The sequence below is a fragment of the Equus caballus genome, chromosome 17, assembly GCF_041296265.1.
Source record: "Equus caballus isolate H_3958 breed thoroughbred chromosome 17, TB-T2T, whole genome shotgun sequence".
In the NCBI taxonomy this organism is placed as follows: domain Eukaryota; kingdom Metazoa; phylum Chordata; class Mammalia; order Perissodactyla; family Equidae; genus Equus; species Equus caballus.
The window spans coordinates 88,482,318-88,507,930 of NC_091700.1; the positions used below are offsets into that span (position 1 = coordinate 88,482,318).

The following is a 25,613-nucleotide window of genomic DNA, read 5'->3' on the forward strand; positions in this document are numbered from 1 at the left end:
CTTTACTGAGATAGCAATCACATACCACACGATTCATCCATTTAAAGTGCACGATTCAACGGTGAGAGCGGAGCCTCACTTGAAATGCAGCATCTTAGCAGTGTTCCTTTCATTTGTTACTCTGATGCTCCATCTTAGCGCCCAGATGGAACACTTGACAACATTGACTTCTAGTCCAGCAGGAGGTGCTTTCCTGGCTTGACTTAACTATGGCCCCTCTTTGAAAAACTTGCCTAAGCAGTGGATACAGACACACCTGGCATTCTGAACAGGCCTCTCCACCGGTTTTTTTAAAGTCAAGAAAGTGTTTTATTTTAGGTTACCCCAGCCATGTTGCTGACCCTAAGAGTGGATGGGTCAAGCTCCCCCAAAGAAGATAAAAATCACTCCCAAGACGACTGTACTTGTCAGGAACTGGGAAATGATGCAAAATACATTTCTGAGAACGAGTTATCGATGGCTAAACAGTGCCAAAGGATCAATTAAAACTTCAACAGCTGTCTGGGTGGCCTCTGAATGCACTGAGCTTCCTGGTACTGGAGGTATTCAGGCTGAGGCTGGCTAACCATTCTCAGCAATGAGGTGGGAGGGATCCAGCCTCATGTCCCATTTATTCACTCCGCCTAAAATCTCCGAGCAGGTCTGTGCTGGGACCTCTGCGACAGATACATAAGGGGTCTCTTCCCGTGAAGTACGCACAGGACTCGGGTGCAGGGGCTTTTGACCTGGGGGCCACGGGCCTAGAGAGGGGTCCACGTGGGTTTTAGAAGAGACTGTAAATCACCTGAAATTATGTGCAAAAGCATTCTGAGATAAGGGCCCACTGTTTTCATCAGATTATAAAAACGGTAAGGGACCTTACATTGGAAATGAACTTCTGATCTGGTGGAAGAAAAAAATGCAAACAGATAAAAAGAAAAATGTCATGAGTATTCAAAAGTAAGCATTAGATAAACATTAAACTGAAATGGATAAGTGGGGAAAGTTAACTAAGCTTCTGGATCCCTTTGGAAAGCTCTTTATCGTGGTGTCCAGGCACCTGTCTGGATGGGATTCTCAAAGACAGGTACCGAGAAACCGTACCTGTCAATATGGTGCGCCGTTTGCACTGCTCCTCGACCCCACCCTGCCTTTTCCCAGTCTGAGTGAAGGGCATCTCAAACATGAAGCGGCGAATGTTATGAGATCTTTCAAACTCTGTTTTCCTTTCTTGCAACTCTTTTTCATCAAAGAATGGGATCACATGAGTCACCTGGATATACGCATACTTGGAATCCAGATCCTTAGGGTTGACCTTCAAATGAATGAACAAAATGGAAGATTAGTGCTATTTCAAAGCATACCTACGCTGTGTTTTTCCCCTTTTTATTGGTAAAAGTTTTGGAAAAACTCAGGAAAGTTGGAAAAAAATAGTAAAACAAATACTCACAAACCCACAACTTAGAAAAAATTGCTAATACGTTGCTATGATTGTTTCAAATATACACACACATATACATATGTGTCTGTATAAATACATGTATAGACATTTTTTTTAGCTGAACCATTTCAAAGTAAGTGGTACACATCATGACACTTCAGCCATGTGGCTGACCACGAGGAACATGTGAACATCAGGAACATGTGTGCTAAAAATGAGAACATTCTCCTCATAACCACAATACACTGTTGTACCTAACAAAATTAACACTAATTCCCTAATATCACCCAATACCCAGTCTATGTTAAAATTTCTCAAATGTCCCCAGAATGTTACTTATAGCTATTTGTGTTTGAAACAGAATCTAATCAGTGATCACATTTTACATTAGCTGATATGTCTCTTTAGTCTTGTTTAATCTACAATTCCTCACTATTTTTTTTCATGAAACTGAATTTTTTGAAGACATCATGCTAGTTTTCTTGTAGAACGACTCCTCGTCTGGATCTCTCTGATTGTTTCCTAAGCTGCACTTTTATATAATTGGCTTAGAGAGAAAAATGTTTATTTTAATAATAATGGTTAAAATCTAGGTCCCCAAATTATAATTAATCTGTAGATAGATTAGATTAGATATAAACAGATGTAGATAAATTTAATACAGGTACAGAATAATTAACCATAAGCTTAGTTCCTGAATAACTCAGCACATAAACGCTTTAAAAACTAGGATTAGTAGTGCTCTAACTTCTGTTACATGTTAGAGAACTAAACACAGGGCTTTTCCATACAAAACCAAAAGTTTTAGGGAGACAAATCAATTTTGTATATACTAATTCTATCTAAAGTTCCAGAGCAATATAAGGGGACACGAAAGTAATGACTGTGCAGAGAATTTGCAGATTGCACTGGACTCAGGGCAGGCCAACCAACGAAGCCAAAATGGTTTTACTGGTCTCAAATAATGACGCACCACTGATCTCTTAACAGAGATGTTATGAAGAAAAATGAAAGTGCCTTAAACTTTGTAAGTTAAGATAATACATAACGTCATAAGTTATTTTTCTATTTAGAAAAACCCTCTGGCTAATCATTATAATTGTATCCAACCTATTAATTTTCTTTAGCAGAAACAATTTAAAAGCAGTGGACATGAACATTCTTGCCTAGTTTTCAGTGGTTTTTTCCCCAGTCTTCATTTTCAAAGTTCTATGTATGTATCAGCAGAGCGAATGGAGGACTGGGTTTGGGGGAAGAGAAGAGAGTCTAGAAGGTCTTTCAGCTGCTGCTGCTGCTGCATCGGGGGCCACATATGAAAAGGGGAAGAAGAACATATGAGAACCTTGAGAAAAGGCTGTAATGTTAAAGCCACAGCTTGACCCAGACAAAGGTTTTGGTTTTAGAGAAAAAGGAAGGTGGACCTTAGTAATTTGGTCTGGAAAAAAAGTAGGTCTTAAACAGATTGTGCTGAGGTTTCTGGTTAACAATGGACTAAAGTATTCTTATCCCTTTTCCTTTGTGCGACTCTTAAAGTAATAGTAAAGAACTGACCTGCAAGAACCAAGAAAAGAGGACAGAAGACAGCAGGTGCGTGGAGGTGTACTACCTGACTTGGAAGAACGGAGGAAGTTCTAAGCCAAGTTCCCATGGAGTGGGTGACAACAAGCAAGTCAGTGCACCCCTCAGAAGCCTGCTGCTGTACACTGAATGTCTGAGTTCCCCACAAATTCATATGTTGAAATATTAACCTCCAATGTAATAGCATTAGGCAGTGGGAGGTGATCAGGTCATGAGGGTGGAGCCCTCATGGACGGGGTTAGTGCCGTAATAAAAGGGACCATACAGAGCTCTCTCACCCCTTCCACCATGTGAGGAGAGTGTAGACATGGCCGTCTAGAAACAAGGAATCGAGCCCTCACCACACACCAAATCTGCCGATGCCTTGATCTTGGACTTCCCAGCCTCCAGAAGTGAGAGAAATAAGTTTCTGTTGTTTATAAGCCACCTGTCTTTGGTATTTGTTACAGCAGCCTGAATGGACTGATATCCATAGAAGACCAGCACAAGGATTAAGGTGACTGGCAGAGGTGTAGGGCAGAAACCAGGGCAAGGGGCCCAAAGTTTATTGGAGTGGTGGAACCCCAGGTTCCCTTCCTTAGTCCCTGCCCCACAGAAAGCAGAGATTGTTCCTTGGAGAAACTGGTCTGGAAAATGTCTAAGTGGGTTTGCCAGTCTCGGTGGAAGCAGGGGTTAGGTACAGAACAGAACACAAGGAGAATAGGTGAAAGGGTGCAGACTTGTCTCCTGCATCCAGAATCCAGAATTACCCCCTTCCCTGTCCTCTCTCTACCACCTGAGCAGGAGATTGGAAGATTCTTCTCTAGAGAAAACAAAGGGCCCCAAGGAAACAGATTCCAGACACTGGGAACTCCAAAGCAGGGCTCAGGATGGAAAATGAACTAAGGATCCTCCAAAATGGTGGACACAGAAAGAGGTAGAGCTTATCAGTGCTGGAAACTGAACAGGAGGAACATTTTTAATGCAAAGAACAGGAGCTCTATCTTGGCCTGAGTTCAGGAAACAAAGGGCCACTCAATTTCCTGGAGATGTCCTGTAGACAGTGAGACACATAAATATCCAGGAAAAACGTGTAGGTTCAGAAAGGGTCTTCATGAGAGCAATAAAGCAGAGGACAGCCTCTCTAAATAGAAAGTAGATCTCATTCTGACAAGTGTGCTGGCTAGTCAGTTCATTCCTTGGTCTGTCCGTTTGCCAGTCCATCTGTCCATACAGCCAACAATCAGTCAGTCAGAGTATCAGGGAATGCGCCAGGCACTGTGCTCAAGACCAGGGAAAAGTGCAGTGAGAAACAGAACGTTGGACCCTACTCTTACAGAGTGTCTAAACATATGTACTAAAAATGGTACATCCTTTCAGACATTAATTATTTTGTAAAAAAAATCTTTTTAAAATTATGAAATAAAGATTTGCTTAATGGACATCTGAAAAGCACAGAAACATATTAAGAAGAAAAAACCCACACTTGCCGCTCAAGGCCAATTTTTTCTTGGGTCTTTTATCTACACACATTTATGAACATACATGATCCATCATGTATAATCAATAAAAATAATATTATATTGTTCTGAAACATTTCCAAACATGGTCTTACCTTGCCAGAGTCTTGTATCATTTTGACATTTTCAGAACCAAATTTATCTGAGTAAAGTTTAAGGAGTCTCTGGGAGATTTCGGACAGAGGCGTGAGTTTGGGCTCTTTGTAAATATACTCCTTTCCATCTTCATCTTCAAAGAATCCCTGTGACATAAGGCACAGTTAGAGATACCCCCAAATACAAGCCCAAGGCGTACCACCCAGGAAGGATTTGTTCGTTATAAGGGTTAAAAAAAAAAAAAAGGGAATGATCTAAAATAAAATCCTACTTAAACAAGCTTTCCGAATAGGAAGGAAAATGATAATAATGTGAAGTCTGAGTGCAAAGATAAAGGAAGAACACAAAACTGCAAACTCATTCAAGAATGCTGTCATTACGCGTTGAGTGAAATGAAAGATTGGGGATTCAAGACTGTGTTCTTTCAGTGAAGTCTAATGATGGGTTTCAAGCCTGTTTCACATTCCCAAGAAGCAGAACTCACTAGGAAATGATTCTGCAGCCTGCTATAGGCAGGCCTCAGAGTGCACACACATCCCTTCTCCTGACCACTCCCATAAACACAGGATGTCACAGCACAAATGGAAGCATTCAGGTCTGGAGTAGGTTCGGCAAAGGTTACATGCAATAAATTTTGCTTTACTGATGAGAAAAATATTAATAGGTGGCAGTACCATATCAGAAAACATTTTCCTTATTACCAGTCATCATCTGTTTTAGCACCAATCATATCTGAATACAACAAGGCTTCGAAGTGCATGGGAAGTGAAAAAGGTTGAAAATTTAAAAGTCCAGATTGAGGTTAATATTTAAAATAAATTTTTAAAAAAACGTTTCTCATCTAAAATAAAAGATAGAAAATGGTGCAAAAAACACAGTATATAAAAAAAATGCAGGCTAATATGAAACAAAAAACACCCACATCAAACTAGGAGTTTTGATGCAGTAATTTCACTATATTATTTGCTTTTTAAAGCATTTACTGTAATTACCTCCACATCTGTTTCACTGTCTGTAAACTGGTATTGCTATAAAGTTATAAAAGACAATAACAGAATAAATTTAAGGTTATATAATGCTCATAGAAAACCACACACCCTAAATAAATGGATTATAATTTATACCATTTAATCATGTTAGAGACTTGGAGGTTAAACTTTCAGTTAAATTTAAATGAACCCTTTCGTATAGGGTTTCTGAACATTACAATGGTAAATATAACTTGGGGAGATATTATATTACAAAAGATAGAGATGCATAAGGACAAAGGAAACCAGAAAGTCTTAATTTTGGTTTAAAACATGCAGTGCAGTTGTATAAGGAAACAGGTGATTTATTTCTGTAAATGGAATAAAATGTTAATTTTTTTGGAGTTTGTAATGACTGGACAGATACACATACAGACTTGAAAAGGAAACTTGCAAACCACACTGAAGTACCAAAGATGTCGCTAAGAACGTCTTATGGAGGGAGAACTTACCGCTGCCTTAAGAAAGTAATAAAGAAAAGACAGGAAGAAAGAAAAAAAGCAGAAAGTTTACTACTGAGGAAGATAAGAATCATACTAAATATGACAAATTCATCAAATTAGCACTTACAGAAAACAGAAAATTTACAAAATACTACTTTATAGAGTTAAAAAAAAAAAAAAAGGACTTGGGACAGCCTACAGACGGAGAGGAGACTCACCTGTCCGAAGAAGGCCACTCGGAAGTACGTCCCCAAGAGCCTGCGGCCCGAGTGCATGACCTCGGTCACTTTGCTGTAGGCCCGGTGTAGGGTGTCATAGAGATGAGCCAGCCTCTGAAAACAGAACAAAACCCATTTCCTCCCACTTGCAACTAGTAGAATCAATTTCAAAATAACAATTAAATGAGATAATGTAGGTGAAAATTCCTTGGACTTGAGTTAAAAAAAAGAAAAGATCAAGAATGTATTTTGTCTGTACAACTGGTAGAGATCACTTCTGAATTGTAATGTTTCCTACCCAAAGGGCCATCTTGCGTATTGAGGACCTATCAGATTTCCATACTGCAGTAAGCAAATTCTGTTTTCAAGTTAGCTTGAAATGTTGGAGATGGTCCAGTCCGATGCCAACATTTTTCACCCTTGCTTTTCCTACTTCATTTGCTATGCTAAGAGAAAAGACAACCTTCCTTCCCAGGAAGGAGGGAAGGGTTACCATTTTTCCATGCAGGTGGAACAGGGAAGAGTTCTGAGGAAAAAGGCACCTGGTGATTATAAAACTCTGTTCCTGGCAACCTTTCAAAAGTGAAGTGACAGAATTGCCAACCCTTGCTGTTCAAGATTCAGGGTCTGTGGAGAGGTGGGGTCTGTGTGTGTAAGGCCTGGTGGCTCTGAGGGTGGTGACTAGAGGAACCATGTGGAGGGTCAGAGACCACTTGCTCATCTCTGACAGTGGCTTGCTTGCTCTTTGCATGTAGGAAGGTCTGGGGATATGTGCCACTCCAGTGTCCTCTCAAACAGGAAAAAACAAACCCGCTCAGATACCTCGAAATCTCTTCTCTTCTCGTAAATGGGGATGATGAGTTTATAGATGTCAGCGATCAGCTCGTAGCGTTCAGCCTTCCAGAGTCCATCTGCACACTGCTCTAGGAGCTCCATGAGCACCTCCTGATCAAGGAAGACCATCGGCCAGAAAAGAGTGTTACAGGGAGTAAGACATTGTACTCCTTAAAGAATTCAGAACTGGTTAAGACAGCTAGGAGGAAAATCTCCAAATATGTAATATTTTTAAACACTAACTCCCACACTTGTAACAACTCATCGCTATGTTCTTTCTTAGGAGTCATTTTCAATCACGCTTACAAGCAGAAATGAAGGGTTACATCAGGGCACTGTGTAATAGTTAATTGCATGGAAAAAACTGACATCCATAGCTTCACACAGGCTCTACATTTTTCTTCTTAGTTCTCTTTCTATAATTTAGAAATTTTTTTCCCTCTGAGGAACAATGACAATACTGAGACATGGAGAGTTACTAATGTGCCTGCCTCACCAACATCCTTTCTCCTTCCTTGGAAAATTTCTACCTACTGAAGTCTGAGTAGTCACCCTCCCTCCATTAAGGTCCTTGAACTTTGGAGGAATTTAACACAATTCATGACTTGAGTTGGGGTATGTGGCTCAGATTTAAACTAATCAGCATAAATCTGTTTCCTGGCCACAGTCATGCTTCATTATGGGTGGATATGTGACTTAAACAGGCCAATCAGGGTGAATTTTAGGACCCCAGCTTAGAATGCTGGGACAGACGTGCTCTCACCAGATTGGACATAAGAGAGGCAGCACGCAGCTTGCCTGGGGCTGGCATCCATCTCATGACCATGGAAGGGGCTGGTCTGCCTTAGGAACAGAGTGGAGAGCTCCCCCTCCTTCCTAAAGCAACTGTATCTTCTTTGTTTTGGGTGAGGAAGATTGGCCCTAAGCTAATAGCTGTGCCAATCTTCCTCTATTTTGTATGTGGGATGCTGCCACAGCATGGTTTGACCATGCGATGTGTAGGTCCACGCCCAGGATCCAAACCCACAAACCCTGGGCTGCCGAAGCAGAGCATACAAACTTAACCAGTACACCACAGGGCCAGCCCTGCAACTTTATCTTTGATAACTTTGTTAAACATTCAGGGTGATTGATGTCAATCTCTCTATGGACTTTCCCCATGGGCATCAATTTACTCAACCTTTATTGTTTAAGCCCATTTAGGATGATTCATTAATGATGTGGATTAAATTTTCATCTGCTTGTCATCTGTATGGCTTTAATGAAGTGTCTATTTGAATCTTTTGCTCATTTTTCTACTTGGTTATTTTCTTATTAGATTTTTAGAGTTCTTTATATATATTGCATAAAAGTCCTTTATCAGAGATGTGATTTGTAATTTTCTCCCAATCTATAGCTTGTCTCTGGATTTTTTTTAAATAGTGTACCGATCAATGCAAACCCTATTTCTTTTAATAATACAGTACCTATCAATACAAACCCTTATTTATTTATTTTTGGTGAGGAAGATTGGTCCTGAACTAATATCCATTGCCAATTTTCCACTTTTTGCTTGAGGAAGATTGTCCCTGAGCTAACATCTATGGCAATCCTCTATTTTGTTTGTGGGACACCACCACAGCATGGCTTGATGAGTGGCGTATAGGTCTGCTCCCAGGATCCAAAACCATGAACCCTGGCCCGCTGAAGCAGAGCGCACAAACTTAACCACCATGGCACTGGGCTGGCCCCTGGATTTTCTTAAGAGTGTCTTTTGAAGAGCAGAAGTTTTTAATTTTGATCAAGTTCAATTTATCAATTTTTTATTTTTTGGACTGTGCTTTATATACCTAAGAAATCTTTATTTAACCAAGTTCACAAGATTTTCTACGTTTTATTTTAGAAGTTTTATAGTTTTACATTTTACATTTAAGTCCATAATCCATTGAGTTATTTTTTAATATAGTGTAAAGTGTGGGCCAAAGTATTCCATATGTATGTCCAATTGTTTTAACACCATTTGATGAAAGACTTCCTCATTGAGCTGCCTTTGAACTTTCGTCAAAAATCAATTGACCATATGTGTGTGGGTCTATTTTCAGCTTCTCTATTTTGTTCTACTGATATATGTGTCTATTGTTGTGCCAAAACTACACTGTCTTGATTACTAATGTAGTTTTATAGAGGGTTTCTCCACAGTGACACCAGTGCTATTTTGGACCAGATAACTCTTTGTTCTAGGGGCTTTCCTGAGCATTAAACAATGGTGAGCAGCAACCTACTTGATGCCAGCATCAAAGTAGCAACTATCCCTCTCCCAATAACTGTGATAATAAAAACTGTCTCCAGACGATGTCTCCTGGAGGGGGCAACATTTTCCCCAGTTGAGAACCAGTGCTTTATAGTAATCTTGAAATCAGATAGCATGACTCTTCCAACTTTTTCAAAATTGTTTCGGCTAGTCCAGTTCCTTTGCTTTTCCACATAAACTTTAGAGTCAGTTTGTCAATTTCTAATAAATCTCAAGGTGGCAGTTTGATTGGGACTGCTTTGAATGTCTAAATTAATTTAGGCAGAATTGACATCTTAACAATATTGAGTCTTCTCCAGTTACTTAGGTCTTCATTGATTTCTTTCATCAGTGTTTTATAGTTTTTAGCATACATATCTATACCTAAGTTTTCATGTTTTTTTCGATGCTATTATAAATAGCATTTTTTTTATTTTGATAGTTTATCTTTTTCAAGGAAAGCGCTTTGTTTGAATAAGATTGAAAGTCATCCAGCCTATTTGTTTGTAGAAATTATACAAAATAATCATTAACAATATAGTGAAACCATGGTATAGAAACCTCTAAATATGAAGAAGGTTGTTTGATTTTTGTATATTGTGTGATCTTGCTAAACTCATTTATTAGTTTTAGTAGCTTCTTTTGTAACTTCTTTGGGATTTTCTCTGTCATCAAAGAAAACTGTATCTTATGTGAATATAGACAGTTTTATTTCTTTTTCTTGCCTTACTGCACTAGCTAGAACCTCCAGAACAATGTTGAATAGGAGTGGTGAAAGCAGATATTCTTGTCTTATTCCTAATTTAGGGGGAACGCATTCAGTCTTTCTCTATTAAGTATGATGTTAGCAGTAGGTTTTTTGTAGATAATCTTTTTCAGGTTGAGGAAATTCCTTTCTACTTCTACTTTTTTATTATACATGGATTTGAATTTTTTCAAATGGTTTTTCTGCATCTATGGAGATGGTCATATGGTTTTTCTTATTTATTCTGTTAATATGGCGAGTTATATTGATTGGTTTTCCAAAGTTGAACCAACAGTACATTCCCATGTACGTGGTCATGCTCTATTTCCTTTTTTTAATATATTGCTAGATTCAATTTGCTAATTTTTTTTTAAAACATTGGCACCTGAGCTAACAACTGTTGCCAATCTTTCTTTTTCTTTTCTGCTTTTTCTCCCCAAATCCCCCCAGTTCATAGTTGTATACTTTAGTTGTGAGTCTTTCTAGTTGTGGCATGTGGGATGCCACCTCAGCATGGCCTGACGAGCAGTGCCATGTCCGTGTCCAGGATCCAAACCAGTGAAACCCTGGGCTGCCAAAGCAGAGCGCACGAACTTAACCACTCGACCACAGGGCTGGCCCCCAATTTGCTAATATTTTTTAAAGGCTTTTATAGTTGCCTTTCGACATGTTTGTATCCTCTTCAAAAATGTAAATGAAAGGTATGACCGGTGTTTTTCTTTACTGGCCTAATGTTTCATTATAGGCTAATGCCTACAGTTTATAGATCTGAAGGAAACAAAACAGTTTTAAAACAGCTGTGAATCAATTTACCAGAAAATACTACCTAACCGACTTAAAAAAACCATCTTTAAAACAAAATATTTAACTCCTATGTCATATTTACAACACACAAATCATAAAACTGTCATCTGTGGGACTGAACTCTGTACCGGTGCTTATCAAGAGGTACATACCAGTTGTCTCATACTTTTATGCAGGTCTCATTAAGGGCAAACATTAAAGCCAGATATATGTAGTAACTACCCTAACAGCTAGAGACAAAGAAGAAATCAGACAAGGTTCTAACACCATCTCTTTTCCTTGTGCATTTATATTACGAAGATGTACGCCTCTCTCAGTTTTGTCTCAAATACAATGGGGATTCTATCCAGGCTAAGCAGAGCAAACTTTTATGATTCTTCTCACACTCCTCTGATTATAAAAAGCTAGATAAATGAAAAGCATACAAATAGAACTTGTACAATGTCAGTGTCAATATACTTACTTTCCTGTATTTGTAAAACTGAGGAATGTAGTAAAGTCTAGCCTAATTTGGTGGTTGTGAATATCAAATAAAATTTTACCCATCAGAATGCTCTGAAAACTGTAAATACTGTATGGTAATTTACAGGCCAGTTAAACAAACCTCTCTTATTTGAATCATCACTTCCTATTTTGTATTAATTTTTAAAAAATGATATCTTACTTCTACTGGGCTATGTAACATCCCACAGTGCCACATACATATTTGGTAGTCAAGAATTTCTTGGATGAATGAATCAGTCTGCATTTTTCTTAGTAATAACAATAATGCTAATAGCTGCCCTTAGCTGTAGGGAAATGAGTTGATTAAGAGTCCTTGTATCAAAGCCTTGCATTTCTTGCGTATCTTAGGTCAAAGACACTGCCACTGGGTATTTATTGAATATCTTCATTCTCAGTGGGGCTATGGGACTATAACGGAGATAGAAAAATTCTGAGAAGACCCAATTTCCCACCAGGGATGAGAATATTGTACAACCAAGGCATTCCTCTGATAATGAAACAGTCAAAAGGCATGAAACTTTGCCCATTCAAATATTGTTCTCAGGGGCTGGTCCAGTGGCGCAGCGGTTAAGTGCGTAAGTTCCACTTCGGCGGCCCGGGGTTCGCCGGTTCGGATCCTGGGTGCAGATGTGGCACCGCATGGCAAGCCATGCTGTGGTAGGCATCCCACATATAAAGTGGAGGAAGATGGGAATGGATGTTAGCTCAGGGCCAGTCTTCCTCAGCAAAAAGAGGAGGATTGGCAGCAGTTAGCTCAGGGCTAATCTTCCTCAAAAAAAAAAAATTGTTCTTAGGTTAACTACTCATCTGGCCCCTTCTTTTCTCACTACTGGGATTCGTTCTAAGAGAAACGTAAATTTTTTATAAAAAACTATGACTGGTTCCACTAGCATGGAATGGCCCATATTGTAGATGGAAATACACAATGATGACACTCTGTCTATTGTGAATAAGATCGAAGAGATCCAAAGATTTTTAATTCCATGCCACAGCAGTTACAGCACAATAATAATCTGGAGTCAATTCAATGCAAGCTCATAGGAAACGGAAAATTCGTCTCAAAGAGTTATAAAAGTTTAACTATACACAGTCACTACCACATCATTAGCTGATTCTTTTATTCATTTGTTCAAACATTCTACCAAGCATCTGCAATGTGCAAGGCACTGTGCTTAACACTGGGTTTATAAAAAAAAATCTATATAAAGAAGTTTCGGTAATTTATAAAAATGGCTTGATAGATTTTTACCAAACGTGGAGGGTCGGTTTTAGATAGTTTATTAGGCCATACGACGTAAGTGAAATTTGCTTTGAGGAAGGGGTCCTCAAAGACACACACTGTTATCCTTCAGAGCAGCTAGAATGGATGAACTAGAGACTCATGACTGCCAGCTGAAAAAGATGTGATGTATGTGTTAAGATGCTGAGGACAGAAGAAAACAGTGGTTTCAAATATGTGTCCAAACTCCACATCACAAGGGTAGACACTCCGAATTGAGAGCAGCAGGAGTTGTAGCTTATTTAACAGCAGTCGGTGTGCCTCTGGGCAAGTACCGGGGAGGCCAAGGATCAAGTGAATAAAGCCCTTCCAGCTCTCATACAGCTCAGTCTAGTGTGGGGAGAGATTACAAAAGATGGTCGTAAGTGCACTGATACATGCGCAGGGAATCAGGGACGCAGAGAGGAGCGGCCTCCATCCAGTGATGAAGGAAAGGAAACCTCCAACCTGCATGGAAGGTTGCAGAAAGTGCTGACTGACCGAGCCTTAAAAATGATCAGGACTTAGTCAGGGGAAGGTGAAAGGTGGGAGTGGGAATAGGAAGGAGGAGAGGGCACAGCATGGACAAAGACATGGGAGTGATGGCAGCATGGTGTGTGAGGAATTTACTTTGAGGGGGTGGAGTATAAAATCTGAATTAGAGAGTGGCAAGAGAGGAGACTGGAGAGGAGAGAAGGATTAAACATAGACTGAATTGGCACACAAAGTTTTCTATGTCAAAAATAAACTAATAATTAAATGCAGATAATTTTATAAGATATGAAAATGCATCTAGACGTAAATCAAGTACACAACAATGAAGTATTATGTAAGGAAGATGTTACTTGATTTTAAAATGATGTTCTGTCTATCCACATAAGGTATCTGTGCATAGCAGCCTTTCAGGTATAATTTAAATGGCCCTAGATTTAGTCACTTAATAAATATATATCAAATAGAAGCTATGGGTAATCACCTGGGCCAAATGCTCCTAACTGAGAGACTAAGATTTGAATACCATTTTTAATCTAGTTTAGTCAAACTAGAAACACATGGAAAGTTTAATAACAACGAAACCTGAACTCAAGTAACATATCAATACTATAGACAACTGAGTTCATTATGGAAAAATCTGTCATACTTGGTACAAAAAAATAGACTTCAACCAGGGAAACTCCCCAGGATGGTTGGAAAATGGGGATGTTTGATAAAGTGAATAGAGTTTAGTAAATAATTATGAAATAAGTATCACAATTTGATGGTAATCAAGGAAATAACACACAGCATCAACTATTATATGCTACTGGACATTATTTTATCTTTTCTTCTGATTCAGGAGGCATTCAGGATCTGTAGTTTATCAGTCTGAATATCACTTATTACTGTAAAGAAATGGTTTTATATACTATAAAAAGCAGAGTGCATGTAGATTCTACCCAATGACAAACTAAAAATGGCTCTAATAAAAAAAGGTAAGTCCTTCTCTCATAAAAGTTAAGTATGGGTTACTGAACACCAAAGCTTAATTTGGTAAGGTAAACTATTGCAGCTAATGTCAACTCTATACCTAGACATTTATAGCTGGTGCATCAAGTAACAATTCTTTAAATAGAAATAACCAGTAAACATAGATAGTTAAGTTTGAGAGACCGTATGTCACCATAAAATTACAGTCATAAAAACTAAGACATCATAGTAACTAAACATTGGGGCATATATGAATAATATTCTCAGCAGAAATTCCATGTATAATTTGCTTCGAATTCTCAGCAATCACCTGGAAACCAGGACTAATCCAGACAATGGTCACATAGTGATGACCTTGAAAGGCGATCATGCCGAAAGCCTGATCGTTTTACCACCTTGCTTAAAATTTAAATGCTAAGATATTTTTTCTAAATTGTCGATACACAAAAAGAACCGTAGGTAATTACTGGTTAGGAAAAAGCCCTCAATGAACTTTATGCATCTGCAAAGTACACATTTTATAATACTAGACTAGTCTTAAAAAGATCTAGTGCACTAAGTCCTAAGTCATTGAGGAAGCTGTTTAAAACGTAATTAGCCAGTGCCATTTTTAAGTGTGCCACAGTGACGCAATTGAGGGCACTGAGCACCTGTCTGTGGAAACAGCACACTAATGCTGTGTATGTGTGCATATGTGTGTATGTATGTGCATGAAAATACCTGTATGAGCCTGTTTGCCCAGCGTATTATTTTTCCTTTAAATGCCATTTGCTGCATTTTAGGATTGATTAATTCAATTTAACCTTTCCTACAAAGCTAGATGTTGTCTCTATTATGTACCATTTGGGAATAACTGTAAACGTGTGATCTGGCTTGGGCAATGGTGTACCTCACGGCATAATTTACATTTCCACTGTCTTATTGTTTCTCAAGATACAGTTGAGGACCCCTTGGATCAGAATAATCACCTGGGATGCTTGTTAAAATATAGATTCCCAGGCACCACACTCACCCAACCAAATCTGGGACGTGAGGGAAGAACAGGAATCTGTATTTGTAACAGGAATCTAAGTACTTTCCAAGTACACTCAAGTTTGAGGACTACTGTACTAGGTGAAAATATCCCCAAGCTAACATATGGCACACAGCTAGTTTATGGAATGAGTCAACATACGTTAATATAGAAATTTGCAGGTCACAAAGAAGTCAGACAACTTCCAGTTCAGATTCTAAGGAACTGGGGTTTAGGATTTCTCCTCAATGGGAAGAAAGCATCAAAGGCAGTATGTATAATGTACTAGGGCAGAGACCACATTTTGTTCACCCTTGTTTCATCAGCACAAGGAAGCTCTGTGAACATCTGTAAAATGGAGCAGGGCACAACGTCCCGGTATGAGGCAAGGGTAGAACAGTTAGACAAGTTCCACCGGCCAAGTTCACTACTCACTACTGCTACTGTTTTGGAGAAGCACTATAATAGTGAGGATATGCTATGTGACTCTTACTGTTTTAAGAGCACTCTCAGTCAAGGGGAAGTGGATGGTTAGACGGCTCCACAGCGTTACAGGCAATCGCCAAGTTTGGATGAGTTGTAAACAGAGGAATCCTGTTAATATCTCTACCTCTTGGGATGTTCTATGGATGTAAACATTCTATGTTTGTTACTGGCAGTTGTTTCTGAAAAGAAACAATTTGGCTAATGTAAGCCAGAGAAGTGCCTGGTTAACATCACAATGTTTTCCACACCCAATGGTGATAGTTGTTGCTCTGTGAGACAATAGTTGAGTTTGCTAGATACAGTGGATTCTCATTATTCAAGGTAGTTACGTTCTATAAAGTCACCTCAAACACTGAATTAGTGAACACTCAACCACCGCTCCTGGGGAAATACAGGGTTACATTCCTGACAGCCTCTGGTTGCAAAATTTTCAACAACTGATCAGTACATAACCTTGTTTTATGTATGCTTCTGTTTAAAGGCACCTAATTTAGTATATATTGTTGATTTATTAACATCGAACTCACACCCCAAAGCACTAGAACTCACGCCTGAAGGAAGCTTATCTGACACACGTATTTTCTCCATGAGGCATATCACCACATTCTTGCACTCAGGAACGCTAGACAGCACTTCAGCACGACACTTGGGGGCTGTTTTAAACAGCAAAATCACCAAAAAAAGCACAAAAACATGAAAAACATGGCATTAAATAGACCATGAAAAGGACACCTGTTTACAGCATCAGAGTGGAAACAAGAAGGCAGAGTATTACCTTGTTCAACCTCAGTTGGGAACGTGTGGGCTCAAATTTTTTGACACTCTGTACATGTCCCCCAAAGACCACAAAATGGCCTCAGTGAATACTGACTTTGGGGTTACAAAGAAATTTTGGCAAGTGGGCTAATAATGAGGATGGGCTGTACTTTTCCATTTCCCCCTCCAAGAGTTCCTGTTGGCCCCGTCCTCCCTTGCTTCGTGCTTTGGGAGGCTGATGCACCAGGGCTGCCAGGCTCTCTATCCTCTGGCTCCTAGCTGAGTTCAGTCAATGGAAGGCCCAGCAGGAGACTGGAAGGCTGGAGGAGAGTGAGGGTGGGGTGGCTGCTCTTGCTCTCTCCCTGCCAGGGTGCCAGGATTGAGCCCTCCCCTAAACCCATGAGTCCTGTCAGGTGGTCCCTCTGTGTAGTTTCTCTCTCACCCCTCCCTTAGCCCACAGGTTGAAGGGTGGCAACCTAGCTGTTGCTAACCTCAAGAGTATTGCAATATTCCTTGTTGGTTTCCCTAAACCCTGTCCAAACTTTTCAAAATAGACCCTTTATCAGACTTTCTTCAGTTTCCCTACTGTGCTACCTATTTCCTTCCAGGACCCTGACTGGAATAATGAGGGAGGGATCTCAAAACTACATGGGTTATGTGGAATTCTGACACCATAGGGGACTCAGAATTCTTCAGTCTGCACAGGCTGTAACTTGTGAAACAAAATTGCAAACAGGAATGGGATGTTCCTCTTTATCTAATCAAAGGCAGCTGGGAGGGGGTCTGTTCCTTAGATCAGGCAGCGAAGATGAATGCTGTCAATAAAGACTCACCTGAGGCCTGCTGCTGGGAGAATTGTGTATTTTTAGGTAGCTCCTCTAAAATCATGTTAGGAGAGCATCTGAGGCATTTAAATATATCTAATAATACAGATTAAAAGGGCAATGACTTTTATTAAGCTGTGTGTTATACACCTATACCTGTCAGCTTTTCCCAAAAGACCTTCTCTGGCAGAGATTTTCAAATTCCTCTTTTTCTTGAAACATCCTGATACCCAAAGCAAAAAATGTGCATAGCAATTTCTGTTTTCCTGGCTTTTTGAACATCGTTATTTTTTCCTTTCCCGGCTGGTTTCAATCTTGATGTGCAGGGCTTGCTCAGGACTTTATAACTGCACTGTGTCACATCCTAATCATCATAGATTATCATGTACCATGGACCTTGTTAAAGATTTACCAACTTTATGCTTCAAGGACAGGGTGGAAAATCCAGTTCTGAAAATAACTGATAAGGTTATCCCTGTCACATGTTTAGCTATTACTCAGAGCAAGTACCATTCACAAATCTTCCCAACCAAGTCTGCACTTGATTCCATAGGCTGATTCCCTCAGTTGTAGTGATTATTCCAGCCTATTACTTAATCAGATGAGCAAACTTGAGCTTCATTTTATTATCCCTGCGGGACAGGTTACTGAGAACTGTTTACTTTCAAATAGTTAATTGTTCTTGGCATCGTTTTCCTTATGGAATTCTAAACAAAATGTTGCACTCTAGAGGTCTAATTTGGCACAAAAGACAAGGGTGGTTTCTGCAAGAAGACAATCCATTCAAGTCCCTTCTCAGGGAAAAACGCAGTCAAAACTTGCCTTGAACTGAGCAGTTCAAAGCCAAGAGCATGTGGACCTTGTTAACTCAGTGACAGGTCTCAGACTCCACAGTAAAAAATAAAAAATTACCATCTGTCCAGGCACTTCAAGGTGGAGAGACAGCTGAACTGTTAATGCCACATAATAACCAACTTACCATTTTTTTTTCAGGAGACTTAGAAAACTTTACCTATTGTGGTTAAAATTATTTGAATATTTAACTACGAAACACTCACTATTATCCTCCTTTCTCATGTTTAGTTTTTAATTTAGAAGGTCATTTGAGACTAGACAATTTATGATAGTGGTTCTTAAACTTTTTAGGCTTAAGATCCCTTTATATATCATAAAAATTATTGAGAATCCTTAAAAGCTACTGAGAACTTTCATTTATATGGGTATTGTCTCTCAGTATTTATAATATTAGAAATAGAAACTGACAAGTAAAAAGATTTATTTATTAATTTAATTAAAACAACAATAACAAACCTATTATGTGTTAAAGAAAACATTTTTAATGAAAGAATAATATTTTTAAAAAAATTAGGGAGAAGAGTGGCATTGTTTTATGTTTTAGCAACTCTCTTTAATGTCTGACTTTGTAGGAGAAACTTAGATTCTCATATTTGCTTCTGCATTTAATCTGTTTGATATGTTGTTTCGGTTGATGTATACAAAGAAAATCCAGGGGCTGGCCCAGTGGCACAGCGGTTAAGTGTGCACGTTCCGCTTCAGCAGCCTGGGGTTTGCTGGTTCGAATCCTGGGTGCGGACATGGCACTGCTTGGCAAGCCATGCTGTGGTAGGCATCCCACATATAAAGTAGAGGAAGATGGGCACGGATGTTAACTCAGGGCCAGTCTTCCTCAGCAAAAAGTGAAGGATTGGCAGATGTTAGCTCAGGGTTAGTCTTCCTCAAAAAAAAAAAAAAGAGAAAATCCAGCCTCACAAACATTCAGTTGGAAGAATAAGGACCTTGAAGACTTCCTGGATGGGTCTCAGGGACCCAAGGGTCCCAGGACCACACTTTGAGAACCACTGATTTATGGACTGGTTGATGTTATGGAGGATGTTTGTTCTGGGCTCTACTTCCTGGCAAGAACATGGTTAAAAGCCATAATGTTAATTGTAGGACTCCACGTCACAAAAACAAGTATAACAAAGGCAGAGGTAGTTACTCCTTTCTCTGTTTGTTCTCTCCACATGAAGAAACATACAACTTTTATTTTTCCTTAAAAGATAGGCAGGATTAAAAAGCTTTCCCTTGACTGCTTCATTCTGCCCTGAGTTGAGGGGAGGCAGACACATATGAAAAACCCTTCTGGCAGATATTCACAGAAGAGGAAATTCAGGGAATGCAAGAAGGAAACTGGCAGTTGTTCAAATTCCTAGCTTTATTTCAAAACTCTCTAGGTACAGATAAGTGGCTGCAAGGTGTTCCTGTTTTGGTGAGAAACTTGGAGAAATTGCTACAATGACCTAATGTCAACCTTTTTGGTCTCTATTAGGGGTGGGACAGGGTGGTCCTATTCACTCACGGTAGGCAGAACCTGGGCTGCGGCACTGAAGTGGAGACAGGACCTGGGACCCTGAACAGAGCCACTATGCCCCACAGCCCAGTCTGGCATCTCATGGCTTTTAGTGTTTGGAGACACTGGGGAGATGTCCAGTGTTGGAGACACTGATTTAAAAGAGCAATAAAACCCATGAACTGGAGAAATAAGTTGCTGGAAAGAATAAGAAAGTTATTATCAAAATACTGAACCTTTTACCACAGTGTTCGAGCTTTCAGCCTCACTTCACAGCTAACTAGCTCCTCAAACTCTCTTTCCAGAGAAAAGGAGGAATTCCTGGAAAGGGAGAATGGCAGAAGCTTTCACTGTTCTGTTGCAGTTGTCTAGAGAATTATTTTAGTTAGAGTGAAGGGTGTCAACAGCAGCTGCAGAGAGAAAAGCCTTCGTTCAACGCACCGGCAGGGCAAACAGCAGGTTCTGAGATACTCAAGTACTGAAAACCCACGCCTGTGCTAGCACGTACCTCATTGAAATGAACATCCTGCATTCCGACATCTTCCATCATGGAGGCCTCCTCATCTATGTTGGGGGTGATGACCCTGAAGGCTGTGCATCCTTGTCTAAACATGCCTAGGAATCGAGAGAGCATGGGAGAGAGTCAGAGTTATCAACCTGCAAGTGGATGAACTTTGATGGTCCTTCCTGCCCTGTATGTTTTTGTGTTAAATCAAATAACCAATTTTGAAATCTCTTAGGTCTCAGGCCAGCATTCCCATGGGGAGCCTGGGGGCCACTGTGTGCTTTTCTTCATTTGCTTCCTCATATTTAATCTTCGTCTGCTGCAATTTGTTCCTTTTTCTCATCTCTTTTTATTTTTCACCCACTTTTATTAAAATGTATGCAGTCATTAAATAAACTGTAAACAAACTGAAATAGGTATTGAGTCAAATTAATAGTAAAAGAATAACAACTAAATAATCATTTGATTTGGTAAGATGTCCCATGGTGTCAGATACCAAGAAAAATAAAGAAGCCAAAGCCAATCAAAGAGAAATATATGACTCAAAAATAACTGTTTCCTTCAAGCTGTCATCTTACCCGCTCTGGCTGGGGGTAACCCAGAACTCAGATTAGAACTTGCTCTTCTCTTTCATGAAGTCTACAAAACCAAGATGGAACTCAATAGCTACAGCCGTGAGCTGAGAGGCTGCCGTAGCTGGTTCCACATTAGCTGCCTGGCGGGTAAGGAGGGGCCTTCTTTCCTCCCCACAACTGAAGAGCGGGGCACACACAGCATGAATACTTCAGGGGCCTAGACACTCAGCTCTCTAAGGTGGAATGGTATAAGGTTGGAGCTGGGATAAATACCTGGGAGAGGCTATCCTTAAGCAATAATGGCCCATTTGGGGCCTTTATTCATCTTGGAGTCACTGGGAAAAGTTTTGTCAACTGGACAATATTAGTTGGGCAAAAATGATGAACTGAAGAAGGACTTGAAATGCCTTGTTATTCTAATATTGAGATTGGTGGTTAAAATAAAACAAAACAGAAGTCAAAACTCGAATTGAGACCTCCCACATTTCAGGAAAAAGGAACACAGAGTATTTTGAAATCAAGTATTGAAAGAGCAGACCCTAAAGTCAGAGGTTTTTCTGCTGCGTATTGGTCAAGGTTTCTAAGCCATTCACGGGTTGTCTAGTGCCCCTGCTACTGTCCTAGTTTAGCCTTGCTTTTATTTTGTTCTATGCAGACATAAGATTCCCCTATGAAAAGTATTAATCTAGGAGCTTGAGGATATAGTAACATACAAAAAGCAAAATTACAAAAGCCGACCACCCACTCTGAGGCTGCAGAGTACATTTAAATAAACAACTTAGCTCTGGTGGAATAACTAGAACAGTGGCCAAAGCGCTTTCCTCTACCTGCCCACAGAATAGGATTGCCATCAAAACAGAGAAGCAAGGAAGAGAAGGGAGGGAAGGAGAGCCAAGTCCAGCCATGCAGAGCTGAAAGATAAAATCCCCACACCTCTGAGCGTCACGTGGGTGGGCGGCTGGGCCCTAGGGCTGAACCCACCCTCAAGCTCACCTCCCTGGCGCCTCCTCTGGCAGGTGCTGTGACTGGAGGGGAAGTGGGGTATCTCCGGCCGGAGGGCTATGTCTGCTTCTAAACACCAGGAAAGATATTACCTGACAAAAGGTCTCAACAGGAAATCATGCTGGTAGTAAGAGAATATGGAGCCCTTCTTTAATTTCTTTCTCTTTTGGGCTCTGATATATGAAAAGCCCAGACTCTCTTAAATTCCAGTCCAAAGAGCCAGCTGTACTAGATATAAAGAAATTCCCTGGCCTCGGCATCTGTGACGTTATATCATTTCTCACTTTGTAAATGTACTCGTTAGCCAGATCTGGTGCTCCTGTGCTCCCAGTACACATACGCACATGACCAGCTTTTCTAAAAATGCTGATGTTCTTGATTTTGAAATGGAAATGAGCAACTGGTGTTTAACCAAAAGGAACTCGTGAAAGAATTCATGGCCTGCTAATTTGGGAACAAACTCATAATCTACAAACCGGCAGCACTCACTCCTGCCCTCTCCTTCCACGGGGAGGCAAGGTTTCTAGCCAGCAAGTCTACCTTGTCGTAAAATAAAGCCAACTGGGCTGCATTCCAGAAAATGCTGTTTGATGATGTCCTGTTACAACTGTCTTTTGACTGATAAACAGTTTGAGGGGGAACTATCTTAAGGGAAAATAAAATATTTTCAGCTCAAGATTCGTTGGTCAGGGACAGCCGGATGCAAAGCTCATTAACTAATTTTTGCAAGGTGGAGCCACAGTAAGAAGTTACATGACAACATGCCATCTCTTTTTGTTTTTGATATTGGCATTTCTGCTGTACCTACCAAGTCAAGCAAATGTCATGACAGTGAATAAAACAATGAATACAGTATACACACACACGCACACACACACACAAATCCCCCACCTCCAAATCTCTCTCAATGGCTCTCTCTTGTCTTTGCTGCTTTCTACAGTTCTATATTCATTTCACAAAACACAGGAATCATTCCTCACCTTTCCGTGTGAGATATTCTGCCACCAGGGCTGTGACATGGACGTAGCACATGGCTGCCTATAATAAGAGACACATGCTTCAGAATCACCATTTATAAAGCATGTCATAACACTCACAGACAGAAATCCATTGACTGTATGTACTAATCTTAGATCTCAAGGCACCAACTAGTGTTTCTAATAGCTGACATCTTACCTTTTGAAAAAAGTGCAACAATTCACATAAATTGAAATTTTGAAATAAACTGCAAACTGAGACAAATGGTGGTAAATTTGCTAAGGTTTGTTTCTATTTAGAATTATTAAAATCTAATTTTAAAGATAAAAAAACATTTGTTCTTCATATATCTAAGATTTCTGCATCATTTCTCTTAAAGTGAAAAGAGGACCTACGTGAAGAAAAGGCCTGTGCCTTCCTAGATTCTGAGAGAATTGCTCAAATTTCAGGCTAAAATATTTTTCTTTCAACTTAAAAAAAAAATGAAGCTGTAACTTTTTCCAAACATAGAATTCTAAACCAAAATTATAATTTAATGTTAAATGGATAACATTATAAATAACTTAAAATGAAAGCAAAAAATAAAAATAAGTTTTTTTTACCAAGTTGCTATGGTGATACAAAAAGTTGAAGATAGCTGTTGGAAATGAACCCACTGTAAGGTTCTAATGCCTGAGCTCCTGGTTGTTGTGATAGAAAAATTACTACTACTAATAACATGTAATTCATTTTTATTATGGCTAATGTATAGTTTAAATTTACGGTCAAACAGAATGGACTCCTTGAATAATCAATACATAAAAACAGTTAAATAAATTTTTCAGACATAGAGCATAATTTTACTAATGTAAGCAGTCACAGAAGTTTAAAAGTAAAAGCATGCTTCTTTCGTAATACTGTTGGTCAGACCTAAATGTCTGAGGCACAAATCCTGAACAGAATTTTCATGGGAATGCAGGACCTGCCTTACAGCCTATTGTTTTCCTTAATTTCTCCTGTTTTACAGGTGATGTCATCGAGACACAGAGGGGTTAAAAACTGGCTCAACGTCAGAGAGTTAGTAACTGTGGATCTGGGATTCAGTCTGTCTCCGGAGCCCAAAGATCCAATTCCCGGCACACAGCTCCCCCGGCCCCGCCCTGCCACACTGTCTATTGAAACATGGCAGCTCTGGACACCAGGGAACACCCTGATATCTCTCACGTCCACAGATGGAAGTGGGCTACCTCAAAAAGGAAAAAGCAATGCCCTACCATTACTTTAGTAACACGAAAATTTAATTCTATCATAAAATAACTGAATTTTAGAACTAGTGATGAGTTTTTATACAGAAACTGAGTGCACTTGAATTAGCAGGCATCTATATGAACATGGAAGTTTTCAAACACGGAGCTTTCAAACAATGCTCTTTCGTGATAGAAATATCCCCTTACAGTGCTGTAAATTATTAATTGGCTTCTTTTAATTACTGGGAAATTTTTCTGAAAATCGGCCTCTTTTAGTGAATGGGGCATAATTAGTTTTCTCAACAACCCGGACAGAGAGGCTTGCAGAGCTACCTCGGAGAGATCCCCGTTTTTGACATGGATCCTGGCCATGCTGTCCAGCCACGTCTTCCTGAGCTCAGGAGTGCTGGCATAAGACTTGGCCAGACTGTACTGGAGGTCCACCAGCATCTCCGGGTCATTCTCGTGTTCCTTCATCTGGGCAGTGGCCATCAGAACTGTGCGTATTCTTTTGGTCAAGTCCTTCACATCTGAGGAGAAGCTGGTGTGCTAAAACAAGGGTAGAAGAACGACACGTGGCTTTCAGCTGCGTTCTGTCTGTCCACATACATACCAGACGATGAGGCAGAGTCTTGGGATTGACAAATAAAACAGGACCGGGCCACCCACCTTGATGAGCCTGTCGCTGTTGGCACAGTTGTTGATGATAGACAAGGACTGCTGGAATCTCGTTCCCCCGATCCCAACAACATCTGCTATCAGCTGGCTGACGGAAATAATGACCTTAGGGACACACAAACGTGAGCAAATCAATTCACCTTCAAATGACTTCCCAGGCTCAGCTCCTGTCTTTAGTTAGGATGTGTATGAGGACAGGGCAAAGCGGAAGTTTTCGGCAGAGATCACTCCAGTGTGGGAAACAACGTCTGAGTCATCTATTTCCTCCAAGAATTATTCCAGAAGGTGATTTTGTTTTCCTTAAGTATTTTGTTTGCACAGCAAAATGCTAATCAGGAAAGTGTAGGGAGATGTGGATCAGATAAGTCCATATCACTTGCATAGTTACTTACCTACCACTTTCTCTAACAAAAAGGGTTGCTGTTGTTAGTGTTGTCGAGTGGATTCCAACTCCTAATGACCCTGTGTTCAGCAGACTGAAACCCTGCCTGGCCTTTTCGAATCATCCTCTCACCTTCTGGTGCTGTATCAGACAATGCTCTGCTACTATTCATAGGATTTTCTTGGCCAATTTTTTCAGAAATGGGTGGCCAGATCCTTCTTCCTAGTCTATCTAGTCTGGAAGCTCTGCTGAAACCTGTCCACCATGGGTGACCCTGATGGTGTGTGAAATACCAGTGGTGTAGCTTTCAGCATCACAGCAACACACAGCTGCCAGAGTATGACAACCTACAGACAGGTAATGTTGTTCCCCGACCAGGAAAGGACCCCGAGTCATGGAGGTGACAGCACCACATTTTAACCACTAGACCACCAGAGCTGGCAAAAAGGGAGATCTTATCACCTACTTCCTCGGTTTTTGGTTTGAACTTATTCGTACTACATATTCAATAAGTGGACTGTCCTTTGCGTTTTTTATTAAAACGTATATGTATTAACTATGCAAAGGGGGATCTGTCTTTTTGGGAGTCTATGAATGGCACTGCCTTTTCTTAGTTACTCAGGCTAAAACATGGATGCTATCCTTATTCCCTCCTTTTCCTTTACCACACTCAGGT

General features: G+C 40.0%; 1 protein-coding gene across 46 annotated transcripts in view; it reads right to left on the minus strand.

Annotated features, from left to right (window-relative positions):
- Positions 1 to 25,613, minus strand: part of DOCK9 (dedicator of cytokinesis 9) — a 269,635-nt gene that overhangs the window by 10,996 nt on the left and 233,026 nt on the right. For 14 of the 46 annotated variants that reach the window (XM_023621773.2, XM_023621771.2, XM_070239986.1 and 11 more), the window contains 8 exons: positions 24,547 to 24,660; positions 24,211 to 24,426; positions 22,654 to 22,711; positions 20,100 to 20,206; positions 7,105 to 7,227; positions 6,283 to 6,396; positions 4,593 to 4,739; positions 1,084 to 1,294 (listed from right to left, as the gene is read on the minus strand). In XM_023621773.2, coding sequence (XP_023477541.1) covers positions 1,084 to 1,294; positions 4,593 to 4,739; positions 6,283 to 6,396; positions 7,105 to 7,227; positions 20,100 to 20,206; positions 22,654 to 22,711; positions 24,211 to 24,426; positions 24,547 to 24,660 — 1,090 coding nt within the window. Of the gene's footprint in view, positions 1 to 1,083; positions 1,295 to 4,592; positions 4,740 to 5,585; positions 5,622 to 6,282; positions 6,397 to 7,104; positions 7,228 to 20,099; positions 20,207 to 21,664; positions 21,743 to 22,653; positions 22,712 to 24,210; positions 24,427 to 24,546; positions 24,661 to 25,613 lie in introns of all 46 variants that reach the window. The other 32 variants (XM_070239990.1, XM_070239964.1, XM_070239963.1 and 29 more) reach the window with 3 other exon arrangements.